Below are 10,218 nucleotides of genomic sequence, written 5' to 3' on the forward strand. Positions count from 1 at the left end.
TCTCAACAAATCAATTTTTTTTCTGAATTCTCAATAAATCAAATATAAATTCTTCTTCACGGTTTATATTAGTAATTGCATTTTCTTCTTTTAATTAGTATTTGACTTTTGATCCCTAGAACATGATCGATCGGTTCTTGCCAATTTAATTTTTACTTGAAACGTTCTAATACACCTGATGTACTCTCATCAATATAATAAGTTTATAGCTTTGATATTGCTTCAATTTTTGCAAATTTTATTCTATCTTTATCAAATGCAACCGTTAACTAGCATTATTTTTTTTAATTTCACTTTTTAGCCACTTTTTTTTAGAATGTTTGCAATTGTAATCCTCTTAGTTTTTTAAGCTAAGTTCCTCAATTTTTAAATCAAGTTCAGTTCTTCTATCTATTTTTTTTTTTTACCTAAAATCCTCAAATTATTGTTAGCTATCCAAATATTTGCTGGTTTGTAATGGATTTCTAACATGCAATACTTATAAAAAGTTTTAAAAGCAAGAAAATTAGTTAGAACTTGATAAAATTTGAAAGATTTTACAAGATGTGGGATAAGGGTTTAAAGAGGAAAATTTGAGATTTCTTTGTTTATTTTTTTTTAGCAAAATTGGATGTTTCGGATTTCGATTGTGGGTTTAGAATAGAAAAATCTTTAAAACAATTTTATTAATTTAATTTGTGAATATTTTGAGGAAAAAAATTGACAGCTTTTAATAGAATGAAAAAATTTACTTACACAAAACATTTACTTAATTTGAAAATAGAAATGTTTAACGGACTAAAAAATACTCCGAAAAGTAAATTATAGAATGCAAAAATGAAATTAAGCTAATTTTTCTTCCTTAAAATTATGGGAATTCTATTATAGTTTATGAGATTTATCGATCAAGTTAGTTTTGCTGTTTCCTTTAGTCAATAGACAGACACATATTGATGTGGTACGTTATTTGTTTCATTGTTTTGCCCAAAGAAAAAAACATTATTTGTTTTATCACAATTATAATTTTTTATTCTGTGAAAGTATATTTCATCTTCTTTTTTTGTAAATTTTCAAGTATCTCAAATAATATAGATGGCAGTCTTTTTTATTTGCCGACTATATAGATGATAATCAACTTAGCGTTTTTTTTATAAAAATATATTAAATAATGATAAATTTTTAAAAAATAAAATTTAAATTAAATATATATAAAAAAACTAATATCCATGTGAAATTGTGAAACAGAAGCAATATATGCAAATGCAAGTGTTTGACTCAGGTAGAAACAGAACAGAAGCATCAATTATCAGTTATCAGCATGGTCAAAACTGTAGTTTGGTCCACTTTTGTGAGACCGCAATATAAACCTGCACATTTCAATCACTCACCCCTTCCATTTCTGAAGCTCAGTACACCCAATTTGAGCTTTCGGTAATTCCCTTTTCTCTCTATTTTTCCTTTTTTCCCCCTATTTATGTGAGGTTCATGTTTCAAGTTCCCGTGCAGTGGGACCAACACAGTACATAATAAGCGATCCAATTGGCCAAAACCTTTGTCACTGCGCTCAAAATCTGTTCTTGCTGTTGCTGGGGCTGACCCTTTGGAAATGGCAGAGGATTGGAACCGCACAGCCCTTCTTGTGATCGACATGCAGGTGCTTACTTACTTTCCAATGTTGTTTCTTCTCAGAACATGTTCTCAGAGAAATTAAGGATTCTCTCTCTCTGCAGAAAGATTTTATAGAAGATGGGGGTCCCATGCTAGTAAAAGGAGGGAAAGACATTGTCCCAAATGTTATTAAGGCTGTCGATGTTGCTAGGCAGCGTGGAATTCTCATAGTTTGGGTAACAGCACTCTTTCTCTGATGTTCCTTGTCTATGGATGATGATCTTTCATGTTGGGGAAGGTGGGGATGATGTTTCAAATGTAAACTGATGTTTTTCTTTCTATGAAATGAAACAAATTTTAATTTGAGTTACTTGCTTGCCTGATGGGTGCCTCCATGCTTGAAGTTGCTTGATAAAGTAGAGTTTAATAGGCATGTACCCACCAATAAGAAATAATTATTGGTATGACCTTTTAAGATGTTTATTATAAAAATCAACAAAGTTATCGCGTGTGTGTATATATGTGACAGTTTGTGATTAAATGGCAATGTAAAGAATCTTTAGACTGTATATATTGTTTTTTCAGTCAAGTATTGTTTTATATTAGGGAAAGAATATAAAAACATATATAATTAAGTTTTAGTTTTCATAATTCCTTAGGTTCTTGATTTTTAGATTTTATTTATACATACCCTGATGTGTGCTACGAATTTTGTATCAGAGGTTTGTTTTTTGTTTGCCTTCTTGAATTTTAAGAGACAAATTTCTCTCTTTGCTTGTGTTTTCTTACACACTAATGGTGACATGACAAAGGTGTTTTCCCTGGGCAATGCTCTGCACTTGTTTAACAGCCAACACATAGAAAGGAATGTCTTATACTCTTGTTTTCACTGGACATCTCGGTCTGTTGACATTCAAGAAAATAGTTCCTTGATGTTGAATTCTGTCTCCTAAAATGTTTCCAGGTAGTACGGGAACATGATCCCTTAGGAAGAGATGTTGAACTCTTTCGTCGGCATCTATATGCAGCAGGGAAAGTTGGTCCAACCTCTAAAGGAAGTGAAGGTGCAGAATTAGTTGATGGACTGGTAATTAAAGAAGGGGATTATAAACTTGTGAAAACCAGGTTTAGTGCATTCTTTGCTACACACCTTCATTCAGTCCTTCAAGGAGCAGGAATTAATAGTCTTGTGGTCACTGGTGAGTTATAGTTGTAATGCACAATGTCAACTTACTTGTGGTTTTATATTTACGCATTGACTTAATATAGTTGATTTGTAGGTGTTCAAACTCCTAACTGTATTAGGCAAACTGTCTATGATGCTGTAGCATTGGACTATCAACCTGTAACTGTTATTGTTGATGCTACAGCAGCAGCCACACCTGATATTCATCTCGGTATGTATTTTTCAATTTCTCAGAAATTTTTGCAATTGACAGGAACTTTATTTGTATTTTTCATCTTAGAGAAGATCTTCTCTGCAGTAGATATTTAAGTAGATAGTGGTTTTTAGCTTTGCAATGTCTTTGTTTTTAAAAATTCCTCCGTTATCTCTGGAGTAGTATCTATTAGTTAACATATATTGACTCATATGTCCAAGAACTCTGTGCAGAGAGATATTGAACTCTGATCTATATAAAGTGCTGCCATTAGTTAGTTTGGCATATGAATACTAGAATTTGATCACTTTACAAGTTGTACCATAGTTAGAGATTAAGAATTTATCTAACTCTGCAGATACCTAATATAGTAAACAACATCTAGTAGGTCAGTACTGATTTCTGGAGAGGATTTTTTATGAAAACATTTTTTTAAATGTCAATTCATAATTTTCTATGAGAGGAATGTATTGTCAAGTGGTGACATGTTAGAGGAGTCAAGGACAAATAATTGTAAAATCAAAATTCCTTGCTGAGTCTTCTCCTTACTCTGTGGAGTTAACATGGTTGTTCTGAGGAATATTTAATGCTATCATATTTTTTTTTATTCAGAAAAAAATATATTTAATTCTATCATATACCACACTTCTTTAAATCCATTTCTTTTTTTATGTACCAAAAGAAAATTCATTTCTTTTTGTGGATACGTTCTGATATTATAGATGCCCTCAAAGCAGTTAAACTTTTTTTGGTTTTTTCAAAATGTAATCAAAGTTCAGTTGATGGCAATGATGACCAATATTTTGGTGGTTTCAGCCAATGTGTTTGACATGGAAAATATTGGAGTTGCAACCCCAACATTACAAGAATGGAGCGAACCCAAAGCTTGATCTATATGAACTATGAAGCATGCTACTTTTTGCACCCAGTGGTGTACTGGTGTTCAATTCCAAGACTCAAGAAAGGTTTGAAGTGAAGCAAACGTATCTATGTTTACTGCATAATAAAATGATTTACATGGCTAAGTTTGTTTATTTTGGTATTCACTTCACTTTTGTTGTGACTACTATGAACTTATTTTTTCTAGTCCAATGCACTCCAATTTAGAAAAACCCCTAGTTGCTAAACTAAGCTCAAATCTGTTCTTAAAAATTCTGATCATCCATGCAACCCAACTGCATTTTCATTCTTCAAATACGCTCCCAAATGTCTGTTATGGGGAAAAAAATTCTTAATTCATCGAAGCTAATATCAGGTGAGTTTTTTCTTTTATTACAAGAAAAGAATACAAAGGATACCATCACTGAATGGTTCTGGAGTTTGCAAGTGAATAACAGCGTTTCTTGAAGAATGCTAGAATTAGCAGCGTTTCTTGAAGGATTTTGCAAGAAATCTTCAAATTCGTCTTTAAAACTATGTAAATTAAGTACTTAAGTATTTGGAGTTTTAAAAATCATTTATTAATTTCTGATTTTATAAAACAGTTTTGAAAAGTCGGTCTGACTGGTTTGGCCAAAAAACTGGCGAAATGATTTAGTGTCCTGTATAAATAAATCATAGAACTGGACTCAAGAAAAATTGATAAAAACAAAGTTAAAAAAAATAGAAAATCAGTCAAAAGAAGTAATCAAGTGAAAAATTGGTCTACGGTAGGTCATAAAAGGTGTTTAATAAGATATTTATCTTTTTCTTAAAAATAAAACAAAAATCAACTTAAGGAGTTTATTATTTTCTTTATTTTAGACATAAACTTGTTATAATTAATAAATATTGTATATAGTTTAAACTTATTTTATTTTGATTTCGGTATCACTTTAAACCGTCCTCACAAATAAAATTACATGTCTAAGTGTGTTTAGTTTATAATATATGTTATATATATTTTTTAAAAATAATAATAATTTAAATGCTTTTGATCTATTTTTAAAATAAATATTTCTTAAAAAAATTTGGTTAACATGCTGTAATTCAATATTAAACAATATATTTGCCATTTTTTTTATTAACATGCTTTAATTCAATGTTAAACCAAATACTAGTGCTTGAAAAGATAAGACAGAAACAGAACATTTGTGTAGGAATAGGATAATTTGCAGATCATGTTCATTTCTTAATCTTGGGAGATCCAAGTTCTTAAAATTTAATTTTCTAATTAGGATATATTAAAATAAATGTTGTTTACAAGTTTTTAGTTCGTGGATTATGAATTGTACGACATTTTTTTTATAACTATAGATAATCTAATTCATTTTTAATCGTATAATAATCAAATCCTTCCGACTCTTACAAAAAAGAACCTTCATTTTATACATACCGTGATATGTGCTCGGCATCTTGGATCAGGTTTATGTAAAATATGTAAACATGGTCTGAATACTTAATAACCATACATAACACTTTCAGATCAATCAACAGAAGGAAAAAAGAAAAATATTTTTCTAAGGTACTTACCTTCCGTCATTCATATTGACCTTCAGAGTTTTATCTTTCAAAATAATACTTGTTATTTAGTGATAATATTTTTTTAATTTATATTAAGATATTTATGTTATTTATTATAATAAAGATAAAAAATAATATCAATAAATTACATACATAAATATTTTAAAAATTAGAAAATACTATCATTTTATTTAATTATGTATCTTTACTATATAATTTAATTCTTTAAAAAAAGTTTGTACCTGTTAAATATAAATAAAGATACAATTATAATAAATAACAAAAATATATTATCATTAAATTACATATATAAATATTAAAAAATAATAAAATATTATCATTTTATGAAATTATAATTTATATAAAAAAATATATATTAAAGATAAAATTTATATTATATATTTATCTTATAAGATAAGTTTTTGAATAATGTGATAAAAATACATAAGATTATAAAAATATAATATATAAAATAAAAATAAAACTTATACAAACATATATTCTAATTTATGTGGAAATATAATTTAATCTTATATATTATATTTTAAAAGATAATATATAAGATTATAAAATATAATAAATGAAAAAATAATAAAATTTGAATTTTGAACTATTTTCACATAAAACTTATATTAATACTATATTTTGCAAGTTTTTAAGTGGTCAATACCTGAATTACTCTGATATCTTTTCAAAACTCCAACAACATATGTGATAACCGCAAAATTTGAGTTAATTTTGGTTAAAGAATGATTACAATTATTTCACTTTATTGTTATTTTTAATAAAATAACGAAGAAATTAATATCTTTGTAATTTTTTATCAGCATAAGTTAAAAGAAGAAGAATTCAAATGCTTTGACAAAAAATTGATGTAAAAACAGGAAGAAAAAACCTTAAAGAAAAGTTTAAGATGGGGACAGCTCGCTTAGTGCGAAAAAGGCCCATGAAAAAGCACAACGGTGCGCTTAGTACGAATCCCTCGTTAAGCGTGTGATCACTACCATATTCGCTCAGCTCATAAGACTAGCTTAGCGCGAGGTCGCATGAATTTTAAACTACCTTATGCCTATAAAAGGAGTAGGAAGCATAGGAGAAACACACACGGAGACTCAAAGCTATATAATGAATACATCCTAAACTTCTATCTCAAATAGAGGAAACTCTCTTTCTATGTTCATTATCACATTTTCTTCCTTTATTCATCAATTCCCTTCTTATATCCACATCAGCCCCTAGAGTGTAAAACCTCACATGGCAAGGCTAAACCCCATTGTTGGGAGTGCAACTCTTGTAACGTAACTCTTTCTTATTATCTATATAATGAAATTCTATTTCTATTGCTCTTTTATGTGCTTATTTGTTTATTATGGTCTAATCACCTATATAGTATTTAAGGATAATGCATTGGAAAATGGTTGTTTTCTAAAGAATTGGAAAATAACATGTAAATGAAATCATTGCTAGAAATAGATTGATATTCGTTTAGCCTATTTTCATGCATCTCTAATCTTAATGCGATTTACTATTTTTATCTTTGCAAAGAAATTTATGAGAGAAAAATAGATAAATTAGACTCTTCATGTGGAAAAACAAAGATAGAGTGTCATAGTAGATGTGAGTGGAAACTGAGATAATTAGATAGAGAAAATCATTCACATTGCATCACCGGTAGTTTTGGCATGCTAGGCCCCAACATATTTAAATTTTGAATTTATCTTTAAGCATCATTATCTTTATCTTCAACATTTCTTATATCTTTTACTTTAAAATCTCTTGTCTATTTTATCTTCTATTTTTTTTATCTTTAAATCTCTCATCTCTTTAAATTTTTATCCTATCTCCTAATATTTTATTTTAAATTTATTATCCTTCTTGTCTCTTACTTTCTTTAAATTAAAACATTTAAATTTCTTATCTCTTACATGTAAATTGGGTTTTCATCAATCTAAGTACAAACAAAGTTCATGTGGATTCGACACTCGGAGTTTCAAGTACTTTACTACCTGAGATAATTTGGTGGACTTGCCAATGAGTTAACAATATACAATTTTAGGTATGATGCAAACCTTAGCATACGTAAGGCTTCCAATAATGAAGCATATAGAATATTCGTCATGCGTTCCCACTCAAAGTCATTTTTCAGGCACTGACTCAAATCGAGTTTGTCACCCTTCACAATGAGAGCTACACTTGGTGAATAATCTTTCATGTTAAATCTCTCTAAAACTTTGTTAATATAGGTTTCTTGAGACAAACCCAAAATGTCTTGAGACCTTTCCCTACGGATCTTAATGCCAATGACATAATTAAGATGTCTCTCCCATATCCTTCATATCAAAGTTCTTCGAGAGAAATTGTTTCACCTCATATAGCAAATCTTTATCATTAGTTGCAAGCAAAATATCATCCACGCATAACACAAGAAAAAGAAATATTACTCCCACTGACCTTTTGGTATATACATTGATCCATAATGTTCTCTTCAAAATTGAATGAAGTGATGACCTCATGAAATTTAGATACCATTGGCGGGAGTATGTTTCAATCCATAGATGGATTTATTAAGCTTAAAGACTAAGTGTTCACTATCACTAAAGGAGAATCCTTCAAGTTGTTTAATATAAACCTCTTCCTCTAGATAACCATTAAGGAAAGTCGGTTTCACATCCATCTGATGTAACTCAATGTCAAAGTAAGCTACTAATATCATAATTACTTGAAATAAATCTTTCTTAGATACAAGAGAAAATGTCTTTGCATAGTTGATTCCTTCTCTTTGAGTGAACCCTTTGGCAATAAGTCTTGTTTTATGTCTCTCAATGTTGCCTTGTGAGTCTTTCTTGGTTTTAAAGACCCATCTACATCCAATGGATTTTACACCATTAGGAAACTCGATGAGATCCCAAACTTGATTAGATGCCATAGAATCCATCTCATCTTTCATAGCATTGTACCACAAGTTTGATTCCTTAGACCTCATGGCCTGTGAAAACGATTTAGGATCATTTCTGGCTCTAATGTTGTAGTCTGATTCTTGCAGATACACCACATAATCATTAGGAATTGTTGACTTTTTTACTCTAGTATATCTTCTTAATGTTGCTTCATGATCTTTGTGAGGAACTTGTTGTTCCTCATCAACAACTTGATCTATAGGGTCATTTTCAATAGTTTGTGGAGTTTCAATCATTGGTTGTCTAACACCCATTTGTACTTGAGGAGTGTGAATGAAAATTAATCTGTCACTTAAGCCAGAGGGTTAAGCTTCATAGTGATCCTTTGTAGAAGCAATGTCCTGAAATTAACCACTCCCACTGATAAAGTCATTCTCAAGAAATTTTGTATTTCTCAATTCCACAATCCTAGTGGTATGTGATGGACTGCATATCCAATGAAATACCCACTGATAGTCCTTGGGTCTAGTTTCTTTTCTTGTGGGTTATAAGTTCTCACTTCAGACGGACATCCCCAAACTCGTATATGTTGCAAACTTGGTTTCCAACCTTTGAATAACTCAAAAGATGTCTATGAAACAACCTTGGTTGGAACTTGATTTAATATATATATACAATCATCTTTAGTGTTTCAATCCACAAGAATTAAGGAAGTTTTCTATTACTCCTCATACTTTTTACCATATTTATTAAAGTTCGGTTTCTTCTTTCTGTCACACCATTCTGATCCGGAGAACTAGGCATAGTGTGCTGGGCAAGAATCTTATGTTCTTGAAGAAACTTCGCAAATAGACCAGGTGTTTGTCCATTCTCCGTGTATCTACCATAGTATTCTCTACCTCTGTCGGATCTCACGATCTTAATTTTCTTTCCTCATTGTTTTTCCACTTCAGCCTTAAAAATTTAAAAGCTTCTAAAGCTTCATCTTTAGAATGAAGTAAAGATACATGTATCGTGAGTAATCGTCTATAAAAGTGATAAAGTATTTCAGGTCACTTGAGTCCATGTCTGGACAACAAATATCAGTGTGTATGATTTTTAATAGGTTTGAACTCCTCTTTGCACACTTTTTAGACTTATTAATTTACTTACCTTTAATGCAATCTACACAAGTTTCAAAATCAGTAAAATCTAAAGCACTAAGTACCCATTTATTTACCAATCTCTTAGTTCTCTTAATAGAGATGTGTCCTAATCTTCGATGTCACAAACTGAATCAGGCAAACTGTCTTTGATGTTGTATCATTGGACTATCAACCTGTGATTGTTATTGTTGATGCTACAGCAACACCTACACCTAATGTTCATCAGGGTACGTATTTTTGACATGAAAAATATAAGAGTTGCAACCCCAACATTACAAGAATGGAGCGTGGGCCTACCTTAGGTTTTATTAAAAGGGAAAAATTTGGATGCAATTTCTTAAATGTTTTTAATGTTGTCCCCATATTAGAGTTAGATTATTTACAAGTTTTTTTTTCATATAAATTTGTTGATATATGCTTACTTTTTTTAATTACAATACATTATAATTTACAACTAAAAATTATCTTAAAATACACGAATGATGAGATATAATTTGTTAATATGCTTTAACCAAAAAACGTGTATAGATTAATAAATACTTTTGTGATAGTTACTGACTTACATCTCCTTATTCTTTAAATATAATACATAAGTTATAAATATATATTATCTTAAAGTACACTAATAATGTGACTTTAGTGTGCTACAAATAAAAATCAAGTGAAAGTGCATGTTAGCAGATTCTAATTATTTATTATACAAATTACCAAAGTAATACTCCTTTTATCCTTATTTATAAAAATTAATTACTTAATTCATCAAAATAA

The 10,218-nt window shown here is 29.7% G+C and overlaps 1 protein-coding gene across 1 annotated transcript; it reads left to right on the plus strand.

Annotated features, from left to right (window-relative positions):
* Positions 1–1,260: 1,260 nt before the first annotated feature.
* LOC100527482 (putative inactive nicotinamidase) lies at positions 1,261–4,161 on the plus strand. The gene is made up of 6 exons (NM_001249727.2): positions 1,261–1,410; positions 1,486–1,633; positions 1,710–1,823; positions 2,552–2,786; positions 2,868–2,984; positions 3,783–4,161. Exons 1-6 carry the CDS (start codon positions 1,298–1,300, stop codon positions 3,854–3,856), a joined length of 801 nt encoding a protein of 266 aa, NP_001236656.2. The 5' UTR covers positions 1,261–1,297; the 3' UTR covers positions 3,857–4,161.
* The last annotated feature ends 6,057 nt before the right edge of the window (positions 4,162–10,218 follow it).

The sequence above is a fragment of the Glycine max genome, chromosome 7 (assembly GCF_000004515.6).
Source record: "Glycine max cultivar Williams 82 chromosome 7, Glycine_max_v4.0, whole genome shotgun sequence".
NCBI lineage: Eukaryota > Viridiplantae > Streptophyta > Magnoliopsida > Fabales > Fabaceae > Glycine > Glycine max.

Bases quoted from the DNA above. Each gene is read 5' to 3' on its own strand.
- LOC100527482 (NM_001249727.2), top strand. From the start codon at position 1,298: ATGGTCAAAACTGTAGTTTGGTCCACTTTTGTGAGACCGCAATATAAA. The intron at 1,634-1,709 runs GTGCTTACTTAC...CTCTCTCTGCAG, and splicing joins TTCTTGTGATCGACATGCAG to AAAGATTTTATAGAAGATGG. The intron at 2,985-3,782 runs GTATGTATTTTT...TGGTGGTTTCAG, and splicing joins CACACCTGATATTCATCTCG to CCAATGTGTTTGACATGGAA.